Source organism: Saccopteryx leptura, chromosome 6 (genome assembly GCF_036850995.1).
Source record: "Saccopteryx leptura isolate mSacLep1 chromosome 6, mSacLep1_pri_phased_curated, whole genome shotgun sequence".
NCBI lineage: Eukaryota > Metazoa > Chordata > Mammalia > Chiroptera > Emballonuridae > Saccopteryx > Saccopteryx leptura.
In genome coordinates, this window is record NC_089508.1 from 141,378,600 (window position 1) to 141,401,833 (window position 23,234).

General features: G+C 40.5%; 1 protein-coding gene across 1 annotated transcript in view; it reads right to left on the minus strand.

Annotated features, from left to right (window-relative positions):
• Positions 1-2,474: 2,474 nt before the first annotated feature.
• The window catches only part of RALA (RAS like proto-oncogene A), an 84,384-nt gene continuing 63,624 nt past the window's right edge, over positions 2,475-23,234 (minus strand). The window contains exons 3-5 of the mRNA XM_066342374.1: positions 16,318-16,526; positions 9,587-9,761; positions 2,475-2,656 (exon numbers count right to left, since the gene is read on the minus strand). Of these exons, the coding sequence (XP_066198471.1) occupies positions 2,534-2,656; positions 9,587-9,761; positions 16,318-16,526 (507 nt within the window). The 3' untranslated portion in view covers positions 2,475-2,533. The remainder of the gene's footprint in view (positions 2,657-9,586; positions 9,762-16,317; positions 16,527-23,234) is intronic.

The following is a 23,234-nucleotide window of genomic DNA, read 5'->3' on the forward strand; positions in this document are numbered from 1 at the left end:
AAGGTAGTGATATATAAGGTTGTTAAATTATTTATATCCTTGTCACAAAATTTTGAGACATGACATTTTGATTTGTTTGAGAGAAGTTAAACTAACCTTTGGTAAACATTTAATATCACATCCTTTCAGGACTAACACAGTGAGGTTAAAAATGATGCCAACTCTAAGTTACATGCTCATTCTGGCACTGCCTAGGAGCTCGAGAGATACTAAAATGAACCGAATTTTGAAAGACTGTACTCAATAGTGGGCCAATCTTTTCTAACCCATAGGCTATGTGACAGGTAAGAAGTCAGTATTTCTCACTAGACCCCCAACGTGAAAACAGCCTGAACCTGGCTGAAATGGAAACAGGGTGGCTACTCCTACTGTATTGAGAAATTCAAGTCTCGGGATCCTTCTGTTCATGGAATGAATATAAAACCATCAGCCTGCTCACTGAGTTTAGCAGTGTCCTGAAAGTACTCATACCAGCACAAGAGTATCTTCTAGAATCTATGTGGTATTCTCCCATTTCCTAGCCCTGACCACACCTGTGCTGTAATAATACTATTACTTAAGAAATCTGCTGCTACACAGAAGTCCCTACACTGACAGATTTAGCTGTTTTTAATCTCTGGTAAAGCTATCCAGGTTGATAAATCTGAATTTTACATGTTATATTGTAAACATGAAGTAACACCACAAACATTTTTTAAAAAGGAAGTTTATTGGTCTTTAAATGGCTCAAATTGCAAATAAAGCAATTGGGTAGTAGCATCAGCCTAAGACATGTGATGTGTCTTTGTCAGTTGGCTTCATAGCACCTCAGTACCCAAGAGAGGAAAGGTCTCAAAGCAAAGTCACACATTAGTGGGTAGGCCCCCTGACTAACCAGGCGCAGTGAGTACACACGGTGAGGCTGGCCACAGGGCTGGTGTCACGTGGTACTGTAGTTCTGCACGTGGCACAGCTCCTGAAAAGTATGAAATAGAAGAGGTACATCTCAAACCCTTTCTGGACAGATATTTAACATGACAAGCCAGGTGGAATATCTAAACAGATAAGTTTCTAAAAAGCCCACGTTAGTTTCCTTTGCGTACACTTCTGTTACCTGGAATGCCTGAACACATCTTTGACTTACTGAAATTAGGACTGAACAAAAAGAAGGAAAAAGACTCTGTGAATCAACTGTCTTAGCTCCATTCCGAAGACAAAAAGAAAACTGGCAGTGGGAGGTTTCCCACTGAAATTATGCTCCCCAGTCACATGCTACAAGTCTTTCCGTGGGCGCACCGCACAGCAGTGACAGAGGTTCACGTTTGGTCTGTGTGCACTGACCATAGTCATGTTTTCTGCACTACACTCAGGTTTGATTGCTTGACGTCAACTGTAGGAAAATGGAGCTACAGCATTCTTCATCATGAACACAAACAGACTACAAATACTCCTAATAACTTCCATATAGCCAAACTGTAATCTTATGAGTACAAATTTAAAAATGAACAGGTGGCAAGCATGAGTATTTTCCCAGTGCTCTAGTGCAAAATGCATTAGCACTATTGATGCTTTCCTGTGCCTGCTCAAAAGATATCAAAAACTTAACACATGCTTACAACTTGCAGAAAGGGGTTTCCAGGGACCAGCATCTTAAAGAAAAAGAGGGTTCACTAAAACATAACTGATGTTGAATCCTCATAGTCTAAATTTATCCTACAAGTATATGCTGGCCCGTCATTTTAAACTGTGCAGTTAATTAAAAGCAATCAAGAGCTCTGGAACCTTACTTGGAAGAACCAGAGTATGGCACACATTTTAAATGTGGACAGCCTCCTAGCAGACAGTTATTTCTCAAGAATCTTCTATACAGAAGCTGTACTCCATGAGGCATACATTCTCTCACCAGGCACATGGGCAGTGGGCCCACGGTGCCAAGTGAAGACATACCCAGAATGATGTAACTGGGTATTTTTTAGTTTCTAAATTAAGGCATATTCAAAAATTTCCATGTGCAAGTTTACACCACTTTTCTGAGTTAATCACCAGGTAATTAATGCAGGTTCACAGATAAATTACTCTCAATTTAACTATATGCAACAATCATGCCAATAACTTTTCTTCTACATTTTGCATAATAATGGTTAAAAAAAGTGGTATAGTTTAACTATCATGTTCACAATTGTCATTTTCAAGGCAGTAGAAGACCAAGACATTTTAAACCGATATAAAATAGCCTTTCCTCCTATCCCCCCCTCAGAGTACCCCTGTAACAGTTTAAGGAAGACTGTCCTCAAAACACAAACTCATACATTACATTCAGGACCGTGATAATGTAGGCAATTATGAAATAAGCTGAACTTTGCTTCTTGGTGAAGCCACATTAATTTCTTTTTAAAGTGAATCTACTCTCAATGCAGTTCCAATTCATGCTTTTAGTGATATATAACAATTTCCCAAATGTTAAAGTAATTTCAGTCAATTGGGCCTTCAACGGCAATGCTTATAAATTATATTTATTAGTATGGTCAGGATAAGAAAGGAGTTTGGGCTTTGATTATAAAATGCAACATCTTTCTCTGATTCTCTTGGCTAAACTTTTCCTCTTCTTTTTTCCATTCTTTTCTTTGCTATCTTCCATCTTCCTGGCTCGAATTTCCCTCATTAAATCAAAAAATACCTAGAAAGAAGAAAAAGGGTAGATAAAGCAAACAGACAATATGAGTGGTACTGTTTGGAGTCAGAGCAGTGACCCTAGCCACAATGTCAGAACACACACCCAGAGCTCTGGCTGGGGGAATACAGGGGTGAAAGCACAGACGAAAGTCTACTTCTCTAAGTACACTGGGAAAATCAGAAAATTTTCTGAATTATACTTTTTGGTAAAAATGTTCATATAACTTGAACTTTTTACCTCAATTTTTAAAACAAAGATTAAAAAACTCTACAAGTGATGATAGCACCAAAGATAAACTCAATGGATGACATCTAAATTATGAAAAAGCCTTATTATGGAACACTTTGCAGATTTTAAAAAGAATGTGGTACATTTATATGCAATGACAGGGAGAGAAACACAAGACCTACTTGTACAATTTAAAAAGGAAAGCGTAGTAATTGTCTCTATATCTGCATACACAGACACACTATACAGAAAGTTAACACACTATTAATATATTATACCCTGTAAAAGTCCTATTTATACAGGGGAAAAACAAGCAAACACAAACTCTCTCTTAGATTCTGTATACCCACTTACAGTGTACATAAACACCTGGAAAAACGCACGTTAGCAGTGGTTACCTACAGGGAAGTGACTCACTTTTCCTCCTTGTACTTCTCCCTCCACATTATAAACTTTTCTTTACAAAATAAGCATGTGTTCATGTACAATAACAAAAAAATCAAAATAAAATATTAAAAAGCCAGAGCATCCAGCTAGAAGGGTACTAACAAGGACATCAGATGAACCGCACACCCAATGAGAACATAAGCAGGCTTGTCAGATGTCCTCTAACTTCTGGGTGATTCCTCTGTGACAAATATAAGACTTCTGAGACAGGCTAAGCTCTAGTTCAACAACTCTGATGGTCACGAAGCTTTTTCACAGGGTGGATTTAAAATCTGTCTCTTTGCCTACCCTGGCTCAGGTGGTTAGATTGTCCCGATGCGCCAACAATGTGGGTTCACTCTCTGGTCAGGGCACACACAAGAATCAACCAATGAATGCATAAATAAGTGGAGCAACACATTGATGTTTCTCAATAAAATAAAATATAAAAATAAAAATCTGCCTCTATGAAGTGTCTAACCAAAGGTCTAATCTGGAATCCCGATGAGGATAGGCATCTTTTTTCTTTTTTTTTTTTTTGTATTTTTCTGAAGCTGGAAACGGGGAGAGACAGTCAGACAGACTCCCCGCATGCGCCCGACCGGGATCCACCCGGCACGCCCACCAGGGGCATCGCTCTGCCCACCAGGGGGCGATGCTCTGCCGCGACCAGAGCCACTCCAGCGCCTGGGGCAGAGGCCAAGGAGCCATCCCCAGCGCCTGGGCCATCTTTGCTCCAATGGAGCCTTGGCTGCGGGAGTGGAAGAGAGAGACAGAGAGGAAGGAGGGGGGGTGGAGAAGCAAATGGGCACTTCTCCTATGTGCCCTGGCCGGGAATCGAACCCGGGTCCCCCGCACGCCAGGCCGACGCTCTACCGCTGAGCCAACCGGCCAGGGCCGAGGATAGGCATCTTGTTGGCAGCTAATATTGATCTCCCATGACAAACTATGACACTTTCCCATTTAAGAGAAGGAGACAATAGAAGATTGTCTCCCTAGAAAATTGCTACCCTAGAAAATCTGCATCAGGCTTCTAGTAGCCCACGCGGTACAATATGGGCAATCACTGTTTTGAGTCAAGTAGTGAGGAAAGAACGTGGGTACTCTCCCAGACCTGTGGGCATGAATCAGGCAGGTAATCTCTCTTTAAAGGGACTGCATTTCTTCCTTGGCTTTGCTCTAGCCCAAACGCTTGTGTCATTTGGGGAGATATCATGTTTTTGTCTGTTTTTTAATAAGCAAGTGAGCAAGAGAGACAGAGACAGAGAGAGAGAAACAGGAGGGGAGAGAGATGCGAAGCATCAACTTGCAGTTGTCACTTTAGCTGTTCATTGATTGTTTTCACAAACATGCTTTGACCAGGGTGCTCCAGCTGAGCCAGTGACCATGGGGTCATGTCTATGATCCCATGCACAAGCTGGAGACCTTGCACTCAAGCTAGTGAGCCTGTGCTCAGGCCAGCGACCTTGAGGTTTCAAACCTAGGTCCTCAGTGTGCCAGGTCGAGGCTCTGTCCACTGTGCAACCACCGGTCAGGTTGTAACCTCTCTTTAATCACAGTATTAAAGATGAGAAGGTCAGCACTCACCACAGTGCCAGGTTCTTGTAAGTGTTAATGAAAACTAGGTCTTTTAACTATTACACCATTTCCTCAGGAAAAAAAGAACAAAACACAACAACCCTAATTCTAGAAACCAAATAGGAGCTGCAAGTTACTTTTAAATTAGCCACTGAAGTACTTTATCTGGTAGACACTCTTCAGACTGTAGCAGTACATAAGATTATAATTTTCAGTATGAATTTGTACCTCAGTTTATAAGTAGCCTGATTTAATGTAATTCTCCTTTGGAGAGGTGACAATTGACTGCAGATTGTATTTCCCAAAACTGGCCACAACAATACTTCTTACAAGGTTTTCCAGAAACCCGCCACTCTGTCAAGGGATGGAGTCTATTCCCCTTCCTCCTGAACCTGGGGTTGGCCTTTGCGACTACGTCTTTCGATGGAATGAGGTAGAAATAAGGCTAGATCATAAAAGGCAACTTGTTTTCTGCTTGGCTCTTATTCACTGTGACACTGCTACCCTGCAGCTGAGAAAGCCTAACCTAGCACACAAGGAAAAGCCACATGGAGTGGCCTGAGGAATCCTAGGGCAGCAGCCAGCACCAACCAGCTACACCAGACATGAGTGAACAAAAGTTTAAATGCTTTAAAATCAAAGTTTAGATGTTTCCAGTCCCCAGACTTCAAGCTTCTCAGCCGAGGCACTAGACACTCTGCAGCAGGTACAAGCCATCTCCACATATCCTATCTTCTTTTGTGGCCCGCAGATTCTATAAGCATAATACATGGTTGTTTGACCTTTTAAAATTTTGAAGTATATTTTGTTATACAGCCTAAGTAAAAAGTCTTACACCTTTATTTTTTTGAAAAGTAATACATGCATATAGCAAAAGTAATCCAAACACAGATGTCCAACAGGGTATTTACAGTGAAGAACAGCACAGATTTGTGGTAACTCTCTGGCAACCACAGGCACTGGATTCTTATATATCCCGCTGATGTACTGATGAAATACATACATGTGTGCCCTGGCCGGTTGGCTCAGTGGTAGAGCGTCGGCCTGGCGTGCGGGAGTCCCGGGTTTGATTCCCGGCCAGGGCACACAGGAGAAGCGCCCATCTGCTTCTCCATCCCTCCCCCTCTCCTTCCTCTCTCTCTCTTCCCCTCCTGCAGCCGAGGCTCCATTGGAGCAAAGATGGCCCGGGCGCTGGGGATGGCTCCTTGGCCTCTGCCCCAGGCGCTGGAGTGGCTCTGGTCGTGACAGAGCGACGCCCCGGAGGGGCAGAGCATCCCCCTGGTGGGTGTGCCGGGTGGATCCCGGTCGGGCGCATGCGGGAGTCTTGTCTGTCTCTCCCCGTTTCCAGCTTCAGAAAAATACAAAAAAAACAAAAAAAAGAAATACATACGTGTGTGTGTGTGTGCGTGCGCGCATATGTCTGAGAGTGTGTTTAAAACCACAGATGGGAGCATACTACAGACTCTATTCTGCACTTTGCTTTTTTCATTTCTCTATGGTTGAAGATTGTTCTATATCAGCACTTGTAGGCCGACCTTCATTTCTCTTTACTGGTTGTGTAGTACCTCATTATAAGGGCACACCATAATTTAAATCAGTCCCCTATAGGATATTAGATATTTTGTCTTTTGCTTCTAAAAATAATGCTTCAATGACCACCACAGAACATACTTTTATGTGTGAATGCATGATATTTTCTGTATAATAAATTTTTAGAACTCAAATGGTTAGGGTCATAATTTTGATAGATGATAGCCAAATTGCCCTTCTACAAACTTGAGTTACTGTTTTTCTATACTCTTGTCCAACAGTATATTATCAACTTACTGTTTTGTAATGTGACAGGTAAAAAAATGTCATATTTCATTTAATTAATTATTATTTTTTAAGATTTTTATTTATTGATATTAGAGAGAAGAGAAAGAAGAGGAACGGGAAGCACCAACTCAAAGCTGCTTCTTGTACGTGCCTTGACCGAACAAGCCCAGAATTTTGAACCAGCAACCTCAGAGTTCCAGGTCGATGCCTTATCCACTGTGCCACCACAGGTCAAAAAATATTGTATTTTAAAACTGTACTTCCCTTTTCATAATAGAGACTAAGCAAACCTCTTTCCAAGTTTAAAAGTAATTTGCATTTCTTTTTTGTGAAGTGCCACTTAATGGTTTTGAACATTTTTACTTGGGTTGTTGGTTTATTTGTTACTGTCCTGTAAGAGCTCTGATAATGCACACCACCACGCTTTTCAAGAGCCTCTGATGGCAGTAAATGGCTGGGTGGCTCAGTTGATTAGAGCATCATCCTGATACATCATAGTGTAGGTTTGATTCTGGGTCAAAGGAACACTTCAAGGTTTGTTAGGAGGACAGTTTCATAGCTTGCACAGTTTGCCTCTCCATTCATTTTGTAAAAATACATTGTTCCTATAGAAATCTGATCATGTGACTAAAACTTTAATCAGCTTAAGACAGTAATAACTCTGTCTTAAGACTATAGTAAATGAACAAAAAAATCTCATATATATATATATATCTTTATTTTAAAAGGGGAGATAGTGAGACAGACTCCCCTGCATGTGCCCCGACAAAGATCCACCATGCAACCCCCATCTTGGGCCAATGCTTGATCAACTGAGCTAATTTTAGCACCTGAGGTTGACAGATTTGGACCAATTGAACTATCCTCAATACCTGGGGCCAATGCTTGAACCAATTAGCCACTGGCTATGGGAGGGGAAGAGGGAGGGGTAAAGGAGCAGATGGTCATTTCTCTTATGTGCCCTGACAAAATAAAATCTGGGATATCCACATGCTGGGGCGACACTCTATCCACTGAGCCCCACTGGCCAGGGCCAGAATCTCTAATTTTTTTTTTAAGATTTTTTATTCATTTTAGAGAGAGAGAGAAGAGAGGGGGGGGGGGGGGGAGAGAGAGAGAGAGAGAGAGAGAGAGAGAGGGAGGGAGAGAGAGAGAGAGAGAAAGAAGAAGGGGAGGAGCAGGAAGCATCAACTCCCATATGTGCTTTGACCAGGCAAGACCAGGGTTTCAAACAGGCGACTTCAGCATTCCAGGTTGATGCTTTATCCACTGCACCACCACATATCAGGCCAATTTCTAATGTTTTAAAAATTTATTCATTGATTGATTTTAGAGAGAAAGGAGGGGGAGAGAGAAACATTGATTTGTTGTACCACTTATTTATGTATTCATTGGTTGATTCTTGTACGTGCCCTGACCAGGGATCAAATCTGCAACCATGGCATATTGGGGACGAAGCTCTAACCAGCTTAGCCACCATGCCGGGTAGAATTGCTCATATATTTTTAAAATGTTTATTTTATTGATTTTAGAAAGAGGAAGGGAGAAAGCAGGAGAGAGATAAGAACATCTGTTCCTATAAGTGCCATGACTGGGGATCATCATCCCCTGCCCTTTGGGATGATGCTCTAACCAACTGAACTATCATGCCAGAGCTTGAATTGCTCATATTTTTAAACTACTGATTTCTGGACCAGGGTTATGCTCCCAGCAAGCACTAACAGGTGAGCTCACTAAAATCTGGGGCCACCTAGAGCAGTGCTGTCCCTCAGTGTGCTTCCCCACCCATCCCAGGTGAGTCTCGGGGGAGACCCAGGAGTATGTAGGCACCTGGTGGGGCCTAGATGGCTGGGGGCTGACAGAGGCCCCTCTAGAGGGCTCTCGGCACTTGCACTCTCTTATCCCCACATGCAGCTCTCCTAAACACTCAAGAGCACATCCAGCAACAGCGTGAAGCCATCTGAGCAGGCTCCTAGAAAAGGGAAGGTGTCCCTTGCCTGGTCTCTAGGAAAGGCCGGTCTGAACACAGGGGGCATAAGGAAAGAGGGTAGACGGCTTCCTTTTCCACACAGGAAAGAACAGAGGTTGAGGGTGGGGAGTGGAGCTGTACATCAGAGATGACAAACCCTCTCATCTCAGGCTCCTTCATCTTGGGAGCCACCTTCACTTTTGAGATTTTAAATGGGGCCAGGCAGGTGTCAGCTCTGAAGACTCACACAATTCCTTCTAAATCATCCAGCCAATCAAGAGGGGGAGAAAAAGCAAGAATTCAGGTAAGAAATCATAGTGCTAAAAAACAGAGTACATATGGCTGCAGTGTCTCAGGCTATAATGGACATGAGAAACCAAGGGACAAGGTGAAGTAAGAAATCCCTAATATTGCACTTAAGCATTCCGGGCTAATGAAAATCAACATATATTAAAGAATCTCAGGCCCTGGCCGGTTGGCTCTGCAGTAGAGCGTTGGCCTGGCGTGCGGGGGACCCGGGTTCGATTCCCGGCCAGGGCACATAGGAGAAGCGCCCATTTGCTTCTCCACCGCCCCCCTTCCTCTGTCTCTCTCTTCCCCTCCTGCAGCCAAGGCTCCATTGGAGCAAAGATGGCCCGGGCGCTGGGGATGGCTCCTTGGCCTCTGCCCCCAGGCGCTAGAGTGGCTCTGGTCGCGGCAGAGCGACCCCCCGGAGGGGCAGAGCATCGCCCCTGGTGGGCGTGCCGGGTGGATCCCGGTTGGGCGCATGCGGGAGTCTGTCTGACTGTCTCTCCCCGTTTCCAGCTTCAGAAAAATACAAAAAAAAAAAAAAAAAAAAATCTCAGCAAAATGGAGCCAAGTTACAGCAAATTAACCTATTTTTCACATGGAGCAGCAAGGCAAGCCGCCTTTACCTTGTCAACATTAGCGCGTGTTTTAGCAGATGTTTCCACATAGTTAACATTCCACTGATCAGCTCTGCTTTTCGCCTCTTCTACAGAAACCTGCCTTTTATCTTCTAAATCTGATTTGTTACCAACCAGCAGAAACGGAACATTCTCATCTTCTTTTACTCTTAAAATCTGCTCCCTGGATAAGAGAAAATGAGAAAGAAACATTAACATGACCTCTACATGTTAAAGTAACTCAATACATGCCACCTGACTTTGGCATTTATTTGTTTCTATAACAATCAGCTCATTTATCCCACAGCAGGAAGTGAGCAGCACTTCTTCCTTCTTCTACCCTCCATCATTTGAGTTACATATTCACTTCACTGAAGAAGAAAAAAGGCCCCAAGGAAGACAGGATGGCAGATGAAATCAAAGTATCAAATGCAACTTGCCCCTAAATGCTTTCCAGAATCCCATTGAGGGCACGTGACATTTAGTCATCCTGTCTCCTCAGATTCTAGTTGGCTATGACAGTTCTCAGACTTCTTATTTTTCATGACCCAGACAGTTTTGGGGTGTGCTGGTCAGGTAACTTGTAGGAAAATATCTCAAATGGGATCTGTTGATGTTTTTCTCATGATTAAAATGAGATCATGGGATTTTGGAGGTAGTGCTATTTGTATTACATCATATCAAAAGGCCAACTATTTTTAAAACCCCACAACATGTCGGAAATATCTGGAAGCCAATTCTTGAGTACAAAATTTGCATTTAGAGATAAGTTTCATGTTGTGAAAGTGTCACCAATTTTAAAGATATCATGGCTCTGCCCTTTCTAGTCATGTGACTCTGAGCAAAGTCCTCTTTTCTGGCCTCAGTTTCCTCATTTGTAAAATGTGACTACAATAATACCTTCTTCATACAATTGCTTTAACAATTGTAAATGTTAAACAGAAAGTGCTTAGAATTATGCCCGAACACAGTAAGTATTCAATAAATAAATGTTCGCTGTTCTTACTGATTATTATTAATCCACTGGAGAAAGATGTTTTCTAGTAAAATCAACAAACAAAAGAAATTTGTAAGAATTAGGTTTACTATCCGATGCCTCTCCTTTGAAATTAAGAGATGCTGAAACTATATAAACAAATACTTTAGAGTAAATGAGAAAATTAAGGAGATTGTTAGGATGACAGATCAGCAAGGAACACCATATTCTGCAGGAATCTTACCATGATGTTTGAGACTGAGAATGAATCTTTGTCATGGCTTATTTTCAGATTAGTCTATTTTGTGCCTCTCAGTCAGTATCTACTGAATACCACCAACATCTCCACTGCTGCTAACATTTCACTGAGTGCTCACAATGTAGCAGCTGCTGTAAATGTTTTAAGTGCTTTACACGTATTATTTCATTTAATCCTCACCTCAAACCTACAAAGTTAGTACTAGTACTATATTCCTACTACAGATAAGGAAAATGAGGCACAGAGAAATTATTTAACTTGCTCAGAGTCACAGTTGAGTAGAACTAGGATTTCAATCTAAGAAATCTAACTGCAGAACACACACACTTCTACACTAGATACTATGGGGCCTCCCCATAATGGAATACCTTAGGGAACAAACCCTGTTCAGGAAGGTTTAGTTCCCAAGTTACTCATCACAAGAGACCCCTACCTCTGATATGGAATGAACACCAAGGTGTCCAGTGGGAATTTTGGTGAGGGTCTTCATATTACAGGTCATTTCCCCTGCATAGCAAAGTTACAAACTGGCAAGGGAAAAGCTCTTTATTATATTTATAGTCATCAGAGCAAACCTGTGGGAGAAGATGAGGTGAAAGAAAAGTGGAAGAAAAGTGTTCATCACATAAAGACAATTTTACCTTTCTGGAAAATGTTTTCAATTAGCAGTTTCCACTGCAGGCTAATATTAATACTGATAAGGTAACTAGTGATATTATAATATGATGTCACGGAATACTTTAATTACATAGTTTAAAAACAATGTCCTACATAAAAATGTTTAATATACAATATATTAGAAAACTACACAATAGGAAAAAGGGCTGTATTTTAAAAAGGAACTCAGCCTAACCTGTGGTAGTTCAGTCGATAAGAAGTTCATCCCTTGCTTGACCAGGTGGTGGTGCAGTGGATTAGAGTGTTGGACTGGGATGCGGAGGACCCAGGTTTGAAACCCTGAGGTTGCTGGCTTGAGTGTGGAATCATAGACATGACCCCATGGTCACTAACTTGAGACCAAAGGTTGCTGGATTGCTGCCCAAAGTCGCTGGCTTGGCCAAGGAGTAACTCTCTCTATCCTCCCCCCCACCCCCCACCCCCCGGCAAGGCACATATGAGAAAGCAATCCATGAACAACTAAGGTGTCTCAATGAAGAACTGATGCTCAGTGGCAGAGCATTGGCCTGGTGTGTGGATGTCCTGGGTTCGATTTCTGGTCAGGGCACACAGAAGAAGTGACCATCTGCTTCTCTATCCTTCTCCCCCTCCTTTCTCTATCTCTTCCCCTCCCATAGCCAAGGCTCCACTGGAGTAAAGTTGTCCTGGGCACTGAGGATGGCTCTGTGGCCTCTGCCTCAGGAGTTAGAATGGCTACAGTTGCAACAGAGCAACGACCCAGAAGGGCACAGCATCACCCCCTAGTGAGCATGCTGGGTGGATCCTGGTCGGGTGCATGTGGGAGTCTATCTCTCTGCCTCCCACTTCTCACTTCAGAAAAATACAAAAAAATTGATGCTTCTCACCTCTGTCTCTTCCTGTCTGTCCTTATCTGTCCCTCTCTCTGACTCTGTCCAAAAAAAAAAAAAAAAGTTCAACCTGGAACACTGAAGTTGCCAGTTTGAAACCCTGGGCTTGCCTGGTCAAGGCACATATGAGACTCAACTATGGAGCTGAAGCTTCCTGCTCCTATCACCACCCACCGCCTTTCTCTATCTAAAATCAATAAATAAAATCTTAAAAAAAAAAAAACAACTCACCATGTTCCACTTTAACAACATGAAAGGGGATGGCACGTGGTATTATACAAGAGCTCCCATTTGTTTAACAAGAACCAGAATTGCAAAGTTGTTAATAGCGAGACTATAGAGATAGACCTCCCGGATTTAACTGCCTCACCTAATGGCATGACCAGGGGCAAGTCACTGAAGTTTTATTGTGCTTCAGTTTCCTCATTTATAAATTTGGATAATACTTTTAAAAAATCACATTTAATAAGTCACTAACTTTCAGCACTATTTATTTTCTACATCACTAATAAAAACTGCTGCCAGTTATAACAAGATGTTACACTATGAGACACCGCCCTGATTTTAGATGACAAAAATGCAAAATATGCGTTTCTCAGAATCTATGAAATACAGTGGGGTCAACCTCATCTCGGTTTAATAATGCTTAGACCAGCATATGGGACATGGCAAGTGCTGTGTTAGGTAGTGCCGTTATTTTTATCAGGACTGCATTCACATGATTACTGGTGAAATAGCAGACTCTCTGACTTAGTGCTGAAAGGACATTATTTGGACCTGAACTATTCATTTTTCTAATATGAATAAACAATGGACCACACATAGTTACCTCCATCATCACAGATTTGTAGTTACCTTAAACACCCTTTTAGGAAGTAAAAATGTCAAGGGAGCACCACATCTGGACAACAGGCTAAGCTGTACAATTCTATCGAGTGCTGTTTCCTGCCACTCACACAGCTTCTTGCAAAAAGTATGTCAATAATCACCATTATTGCTATTAAATATCTGATTTGTGGAGAGGATTTTGGCTAATCACAATCTTTTTCCAGTGCTGGTAATAACACATTTTATGTTACTTTCTTACTCAGTTTTCTTTGACCAAAGGCCTAACCTGAGATGTTAATAACTGACTTACCAAATATATATATATATATATCTCACTCTAGAACTTCTGGTCATATTATATATAAATCATTAATTTACTTCTTAATAAATACCTACTAAGCTACTATGAGTCAGGTGCTTCAGGAAGACCTATTATTAAAATTACAGTGTTATTAATGCTATTATAAACACGGCCATGAAAAACTTGGACCTCCTGGATTCAGAGGTGAGAAGACAACATTCTTTAAAGTTAGTAAGTTGGTTTTAGCTACTTTCCTGGATGTCAGAAAGGTAATGCTGTGTCTAGAACTTGCACACATATTTGCTTAATATGCTTCCCCCTTTAAATAGAGAGGCTATTGAAGAAGTTTAGAATAGAAAAGTACCTAAACAAACTGGTCTAGCTTCTTCATTTTAGACGTATGGAAAGTGAGAATTTCAAATGAGTCTTCTAGTATTTCTATAAAATGTTTACTAAGCATTATATGTTACATGCTAGCAACTAAGCCAAATAAGAGTACTAGAAACACTGAGATGGATTAGAAATGGGTTCAGCTCTCAAGAATTTTTAGGCCCTGGCCGGTTGGCTTAGTGGTAGAATGTCAGCCCAGCATGTGGATGTCCTGGGTTTGATTCCCGCTAAGAGCACACAGGACAAGCAACCATCTGCTTTTCCACCCCTCTCCTTTCTCTCTGTCTCTCTCCCCACTCCCACAGCTATGGCTCTACTGGTTCGAGCACATCAGCCCTGGGTGCTGAGGATGGCTCTGTGGAGCCTCCATCTGAGGCACTAAAAATATCTCAGATATGAACATGGGCCCCAGGTGGGCAGAGCATCAGCCCCAGATGGGGGTCACTGGGTGAATCACAGTTGGGGTGCATGCGGGAGTCTCCCCTCCTCTCCCTTGGAAAGAAGAAGAAAATAAAAACAAAAAAGAATTTTTACTTTGTCGGGAAAAACCCATATAAATCCAGCCCAGTATAAGAGTGTGGAAGTGTGCTACTGGAGCTGGGGAAAGTGCATCACATAGAGATGAAACAGTGGGATTGTCCTGGTGGTGGTGCGAGGACCAGAAACACTAAACAGCAGGACTGCTGACAGACTCAAAAATCCTCTTCTGATAATCACTGGTCAGTCCTTAAGACATTGTTATTCATGGGAAGGGCAACCCACTGGATTCACTGTAATAGCAATAAATAGCCCACGAGTCTTTCTCTAGCATAAAAATACCTTACTTCCTTGAAATGCCACTTCGACTTCAGTGCTATGGTGATAAAATTTATTTCATTTCCTGGAATAGGACCTGCTATTGATGTAGCACTCAAGTATTTGCTGAATGAATGAATAAGCACTGACATTTATGTAACTTTCAGCTTGTCCCCCAGCATCACAACTTACTAAAATCTTCCACCCTTTGTACTTTATCACATGCAGATCTGTGTCCTTATAGAAATCAACAAACTTAACATTACAAATAAGTCCATATTTTAAAAGGTTCTCAATGATCTTTTGTAAAGAAGGTTCTGTTAGAATTCTTGTAAGTGTTTGAGATTTTCAAGTGTACCTAACAAGAAATACTTCGTATTAGCCCAGGGTTAGTCTTTTACTCAGCCACCACAAGTTTTCTTCCCTCATCTGTGGAAATCCTTCTTATGCTTCAGGCTCCCCTACTTCACAAAGGCCTCTGGCTTCTCTCCTCTCCTGGGTCCCCTGTAATGATTACTGTTCATGTCTCCTACTTCTCACTAACTTGCACTTGGCTTCATACTGAATTCAACTAAGCTCTGTGGCTCTTGAAAACAGGATATTTACATACATGCTTTTTTTTTATGTCCCCCATTTCAAAGCAGGCACTTAACACAAAAATAAAAACATATAATTAAAGATACATTTAGTTTTGCATGTAGTTACTTAGGAGACTACTCAGGAACTCACTCATGCCATGTATCTCTTAGGTATAAAGAGACCCCCCCCCCCCCATTAAACCAAATGGATGACAGATTTTAAGTAAACAGTAAGTGAGATATAAAAGATATAGTACAACACAACCTAGTGTGCCCATCTATGGTATTATTATTTCTATTAAAAAATTCAGGTCAGCCTGACCAGGCGCTGGCGCAGTAAATGGTGTGTTGGACTGGGACGTGAAGGACCCAGGTTCCAAACCCTGAGGTCGCCAGCTTGAGAACGGGCTCATCTGGTTTGAATGCAGGCTCACCAGCTTGAGCGAGATGTCGCTGGCGTGAGCCCAATGGTCGCTGGCTTAGGCAAGGGGTCACTCGCTCTGCTGTAACCCCCCCACCCCCATCAAGGCACATATGAGAAATCAATCAATGAACAACTAAGGAGCTACAACAAAGAACTGATGCTTCTCATCTCTCTTCCTTTCTGTCTGTTCTTATCTGTCCTTCTCTTTCTTTCTCTGACTTTGTCCAAAAAAAAAAAAGAAATCCAGTTCATGCTGTCAGAACATCTACATTATGAGGAGAAAGGCAATGTGCCAGCTGAGTACTACACAGGTGCTGAAAAACCTGTGACTAACGAAAGAAGACTTAAAATCTGGGTCAGAGCACCATTATGTGATCCAAGTGTCAGCTACTGTGGCAGTAGTACCTTACACTCTACAGAGAAATAGTTTCACAATGCAAACAAAGACTTTGGGTAGTTAGGCTAACTCAAGCTCCAATCCAGTAGCACTGGGATAGCATCTGAGCAAAAGTATACAGTGGGCAGAGCCACATACCGAAAGCAAAGAGGGAATAGACAATTGGACACAGAGTGAAAGACTATCAGGTAGGTAAGGACCTCTAGTTGTCCACTTGTTTCTGGGGAAGAAGCTCTTAGGCAGAGCAACATTCCTCCCCGACATACCTGAAGTCAGCTGTAGCTGCAAAGGATTCCATTTCCGTAATAGAGAACACACACAAGAAACCTTCCCCGCTCCGGAAGTAGTTGTCTCTGATTGCAGCATAGTCCTCCTGCCCAGCTGTATCCAAGATATCGATCTGCACTTCCTCCCCATCCAGCACTACCTTTTTCCGATAGCTGTCTGCTTTGGTCGGCTCATAGTCCTCCACAAACTAGAAAAGATGAAAAGTATGTCCATTTAAAAATCTTTATTTTTTAAAACTTCTCATTTTGACATATAAATTCACATGAAGTTGCCAAAATAGTACAGAGAGGTTCTGTATCCTTTATTCAGTTTTCCCTAATGGAAAAATGATGATAATTTAAATTTACATTTTAGACAACTTGGTGGCTTCCTCATTTGCAAAAAGTGAGGGTTGAACTAGGCTGCTTACAGCTTGAAATGTATGATGTCTTTCTCTCTTAGAACATTACCTGCAAAAACCATTCCACAGATCCAGGCATGCCTTGGAGATACTGTGGGTTGTGTTCTAGAACACCACAATAAAGCAAATCACAATCTTCTTGCTGGTGCAGGGATTTTGCCTTCATTTTGTAAAAAACGTAAGCGGTGAGGCGCACTGAAGTAACACACAATCAAATGAAGCATGCCTATATTTTTACATATGTATGAACCCCTTTCTTTGTAACTCTAAATATAAATTTTCATGCCAGAATTGTGGAAATAACTTGAAAGTAAGTCCATATTTAGGTAAACACTGAAAGTACCATTAAATCTTTTCTTTCTCCAAAATGAACTAAGTCAAAGTGGCTTATATTACTCTGCAGAAGGCCAAATCTCAAATTTTGAGTTCTCCTCAAACATTTTATATTTTTAAATAGTACAATTATACAACTTTATATTCCCACTTCTATTTTAGACCTCATAAATAGCACCTTGATATTTTGATCAGCACATTATTGTTAGTGTATGTATGAACACAATTTTGTGGGGTTATTAGTTCTTATAAATATCTCAGTTTCTTATATTTCCTTACTTATTTGCTCAATGTCTATATATCCTCCTACTATCCTCCTTGGGAGCAGGGACCCTATTTAACTCATCACTGTTAAGTTCAAACCCTCCTGGTACATGGTAGATAATAATTATTTTAGCCCTGGCTGGCTGGCTCAGTGGTAGAGCATTGGCCAGGTGAGTGGAATTTCTGGGTTCAACTCCCAGCCAGGGCACACAGGAGAAGCACCCATCTGCTTCTCTACCCTTCTCCCTCTCCTTTCTCTCTTCCCCTCTTGCAGCCAAAGCTCCAATGGAGCAAAGTTGGCGCAGGCGCTGAGGATGGTTCCATAGTCTCCGCCCTAGGTATTAGAATGGGTCCAGTTGCAAGGGAGCAATGCCCTATCACCCTCTTGGTGGGCTTGCCAGGAATCTATCTCTCTGCCTCCCCGCTTCTCACTTCAGAAAAATTGAACAACAAAAAAATACAAAAAAAACCCTTATTTTAAAAACATGAACACAGTGTATTTAAAACTGTAAAAACTACAGAACAGTGGTTTTCAACCTTTTTATACTTGGCTACTAGTAAAAATAAAGAATTATCTTGGGGACAACTAAGGCAGAAATAAAAACCATTATTAGTATTTTGTGCATTTCCTTTTCATTGTAATACTATAAAAAAATTCCCTAAAATAACCAAAAAATAAAAAAAGTATTTTTAATAGAATACAACTGAAATTTCTAGAGAGTGGCATTTAATTCAAGAAAAGCTAGAGTGAAATCTGCTGTTGCTTCTTTTCAAGAAGAGCTTGAGACCCGAGGCTGCAGTTCTGTGTCCGAGATGAAGCACTGCATTGACTTCCATTCGGTTTCTCTGCTTGGTTATCATTAAGTCTTTTCTTTCTCCAAAATGAACTAAGACACCACAAAAATTTCAAAGTCAGGCAGCACTATCTATTAGACACACAAAATGGGCAGATAAAGAAATGCAACCCAAATGAAACAACAAGAGAAATCCCCAGAAAAAGAAATAAATGAAATGGAAGTAACAAAATTACCAGATGCAGAGTTTAAAATAATGATTTTAGGATGCTCAAGGATCATATAGCAGCAATGGATGGACATAATGAACACCTAAATAAAGAGAAAACATCAAAAAGGACACTGAAATCATAAAAAAGAACCAGTCAGAAATGACAAATACAGTATCAGAAATGAAGACTGCAATAGAAGGAATCAACAGCAGGCTGGATGAAGCAGAGAATCAAATCAATGATTTAGAAGAAAAGATAAACAAAAGCACAGAAGCTGAGCAGTGAGTAGAAAAGAGGCTCAAAAAGACTGAGGAAATTCTAAGAGACCTGTGTGACAACATGAAGCCGTAAACATCATCCACATCATAGAGTTTTCCTGAAGGAGAAAAGAACAAATAGGAGATAGAGAGCCTTTTTGAAGAAATAGCTGACAATTTACCTAAATTGATGAAGGCAAAAGTCACACAAATTCAAGAAGCACAGAGTCCCACTGAAGAGGAACCCAAGGAGACCTACACCAAGACAAAACATAATTAAAGTGCCAAAGTTAAGAGACAAAGAAAGAATATTAAAAGATGCAAGAGAATAGGGGTTAATTACCTATAAAGGAGCCCCCGTAAGGATAACATCCGATTTCTCAACAGAAACACCTGAGGACAGAAAGGGATTGGCAAAATAATATTCAAAGTGATACAAAACAAGAACCTACAACCCACACTTTTTTATCCAGCAAGGCTACCATTTAAAACTGAAGAAAAAAAAAAGCTTTCCAAACCACACACACACACACACACACACACACAAAGAAAACTCAAGGAATTATTACAACTAAACCAGTACTGCAAGAAATGTTAAGGGGCCTAATGTAAAAAAGAAAAAAAATCTAGAAAAAGAGGATTGTAGATTTAAAGAATAATATGGAAATAAATAATTAAATATCATAATAACCTTAAATGTAAGTGGATTAAATGCTCCAATCAAAAGACATAGGGTAGCTGCATGGATAAGAACACAGGAACTGTACATATGCTGTCTATAGGAGACCCACCTCAAAACAAAAGATACACATAGATGAAAAGTGAAGGGAAGGAAAAAGTATTTCATGCAAGTAGGAATGAAAAAAAAAGCTGGGGTAGCAATACTTATATCAGACAAAATAGACTTAAAATAAAGGCTATATAGTAAGGGATAAAGAAGGTCACTACATAATGATAAAGGGAGCTATCCAACAGGAGACTATAACCATTGTAAATATCTATACGCCAAATACAAGAGCACCTAAACGTATGAAGCGGATTTGGATAGACATAAAGGGCAAGATCAACAGCAATACTACAGTGTGTCCATAAAGGTATGGTGCACTTTTGATCGGTCACAGGAAAGCAACAAAAGACGATATAAATGTGAAATCGGCACCAAATAAAAGGAAAACTCTCCCAGTTTCATACCTATTCAGTGCAGTTTGATGTGGGCTCATGCACAGATTTTTTAGGGCTCCTTAGGTAGCTATCCCGTATAGCCTCTACAGACTCGTCCCTGATTGATGGCCTACCAGAATGGGGTTTCTCCACCAAACTGCTAGTTTTCTTCAACTGCTTATCCCACCGAGTAATGTTATTCCTATGTAGTGGCGCTTCGTTATAAACGCGCCGATATTCACGTTGCACTTTGGTCACGGATTCAAATTTAGCGAGCCACAGAACACACTGAACTTTCCTCTGTACCGTCCACATCTCGACTGGCATGGCCGTGGGCTGCTCCGCTGTATACACGGTGTTACATCATCATCTGCGCATGTGCACATGTTGCCACATCATCCTACAGAAACTGGGAGGGTTTTCCTTTTATTTGGTGCAGATTTCACATTTCTATCATCTTTTGTTGCTTTCCTGTGACCGGTCAAAAATGCACCATGACTTTACGGACACACTGTATATAATAGTAGGGGACTTTAATACCCCACTAACATCAATGGATAGATCCTCCAGACAGAAAATTAACAAAGAAATAGCAGCCTTAAATGACACACTAGAGCAGTGGTCGGCAAACTCATTAGTCAACAGAGCCAAATATCAACAGTACAATGACTTATATTTCTTTTGACAGCCAAATTTTTTAAACTTAAACCATATAGGTAGGTACATTCCTTATTGAGGTAATGTCCGCTTGTGGTATTTTGTGGAAGAGCCACACTCAAGGGGCCAAAGAACCTCATGTGCTCGCAAGCTGCAATTTGTCGACCAAGGCACTAAAGCAACTAAAGATAATAGATATCTTCAGAACTTTTCACCCCGAAGCTGCAGAATATACATTTCTTTCAAGTGCTCATGGTACATTCTCTAGGATAGACCACGTGTTAGGACAGAAAACAAGTCTCAATAAATTTAAAAAGACTAAAATCATATCAAGCATCTTTTCTGATCATAATGGCATGAAATTAGAAATCAAGTACAATAGAAAAACTGAAACACCTGAAGGCTAAATAGCATCTTATTAAATAGCAAATGGGTTAACAACGAGATCAAGGAAGAAATAAAAAATTTCCTTGAAACAAATGAAAATGAACATACAACAACTTAAAATTGATGGGACATAGCAAAAGCAGTCTTGAGAGTGAAGTTCATAGAATTATAGGTATACCTTAATATTCAAAAAAAGAACTAACTCCTACACTTCTTAAGGTATTTCAAAAAATTCATGAGGACGGAAGACTCCTAAGCTCCTTTTATGAGGCAAATATTATCCTCATTCCAAAACTAGGTAAGACACTACAAAGAAAGAACACTATAGACCAATATTCCTGATGAACATAGATGCTAAAATTTTCAACAAAATATTACCAAACCGAATCCAGCAATATATTAAAAAAGTCATACATCATGATCAAGTGGGATTTATTCCGGGGAGGCAAGGCTGGTACAATATTCACAAATCAATCAATGTGATTCATCACATAAACAAAAGGAAGGAGAAAAATCACATGATGATATCAATAAATGCAGAAAAAGAATTTAATAAAATCTAGTACCCATTCATAATCAAAACTCTCAGCAAAGTGGAAATACAGAAAACATACTTCAACATAATAAAGGCCGTCTATGACAAACCAACACCCAACATCATACTCAATGGGCAAAAATTAAAAGCAATCCTCTTAAGATTAGGAACAAGGCAGGGGTGCCCCATTTCACCACTCTTATTCAACATAGTTTCAGAAGTCCTCGCCACAGCAGTCAGACAAGAAGAAGAAATAAAAGGCATCCAAATTGGAAAAGAAGAGGTAAAACTATCGCCATTTGCTGATGACATAACACTGTACATAGAAAACTTTAAAGTCTCAGTCAAAAAACTACTAGACCTGATAAATAAATTCAGCAACGTGTCAGGATATAAAATTAATATTCAGAAATCAGAGGTTGTTTTTTTTTTTTTTGTGGCAGAGACAGAAAGAGTCAGAGAGAGGGACAGACAGACAGGAAGGGAGAGAGGTGAGAAATATCAATTCTTTGTTGCGGTTCCTTAGTTGTCCATTGATTGATTTCTTATATGTGCCTTGACCGGGGGGCTACAGCAGACCAAGTGACCCCTTGCTTGAGCCAGTGACCCTGGGCTCAAGTTGGTGGGCCTTGCTCAAACTGGATGATCCCACGCTCAAGCTGGAGACCTCGGGGTCACGAACCCGGGTTCTCTGCATCCCAGTCTGACGCTCTATCCACTGCGCCACCACCTGGTCAGGCATCAGTGGTATTTTTATACACCAACAATAAACAGTCTGGAAGAGAAATTAAGGAAACAATTCCCTTCAATATGGCAACAAAAATAAAGTACCTAGGAGTAAATTTAACCAAGGAGGTAAAAGACTTGTACTCGAAAAATTATAAGACACTGACAAAAGAAATCAAGGAAGATACAAACAAGTGGAAGCATATACTGTGTTCATGAATAGGAAGAATAAACATCATTAAAATGTCTATATTACCAAAAGCAAGCTATAAATTCAATGTAATTCCTATTAAAATACCAATGGCATACTTCAAAGATATAGAATATTCCAAAAATTTACATGGAAGTATAAAAGAACACGAATAGCCTCACCAATCTTGAAAAGAAAGAATAAAGTGGGTGGTATCACATTTCCTGATATCAAGTTATACTACAGGCCATTGTACTAAAGAACAGCTTGGTACTGATATAAGAACAGGCATACAGATCAATGGACAGAACAGAAAATCCAGAAATAAACCCATGCCTTTATGGTCAATTGATATTTGACAAAGAAGGTTAGAGCATACAGTGGAGTAAAGGCAGTCTCTTTAATAAATGGTGTTGGGAACATTGAACAGGTACATGCAAAAAAATGAAACCAGGCCAGCAACTTACACCATTCACAAAAATAAACTCAAAGTGGATAAAAGACTTAAACGTAAGTTGCGAAACCATAAACATCTTGGAAGAAAACAGAGGCAGTAAACTCTCCGATATCTCTCGTAAGAATATTTTTGCTGAATTATCTCCATGGATAAGTGAAATAAAGGAAAGGATGAACAAATGGAACTATATCAAACTAAAAAGCTTTTTGCACAGCAAAAGACACCATGAATGAAATAAAAAGACAACCCACACAATGGGAGAACATATTCACCAATATAAATGATAAGGGGTTAATAATCAAAATTTATGAAGAACTTTTAAAACTCAACACTAGGCAGGTAAACAATCTAATTTAAAAATGGGCAAAGGAACTTAATAGACACTTCTACAAAGAGGACATACAGATGGCCAATAGTCATATGAAAAAATGTTCAACATCACTAATCAGAGAAATGCCAATTAAAACCACAATGAGATACAACCTTACACCTGTCAGAATGGTGCTCATTAACAAATCAATA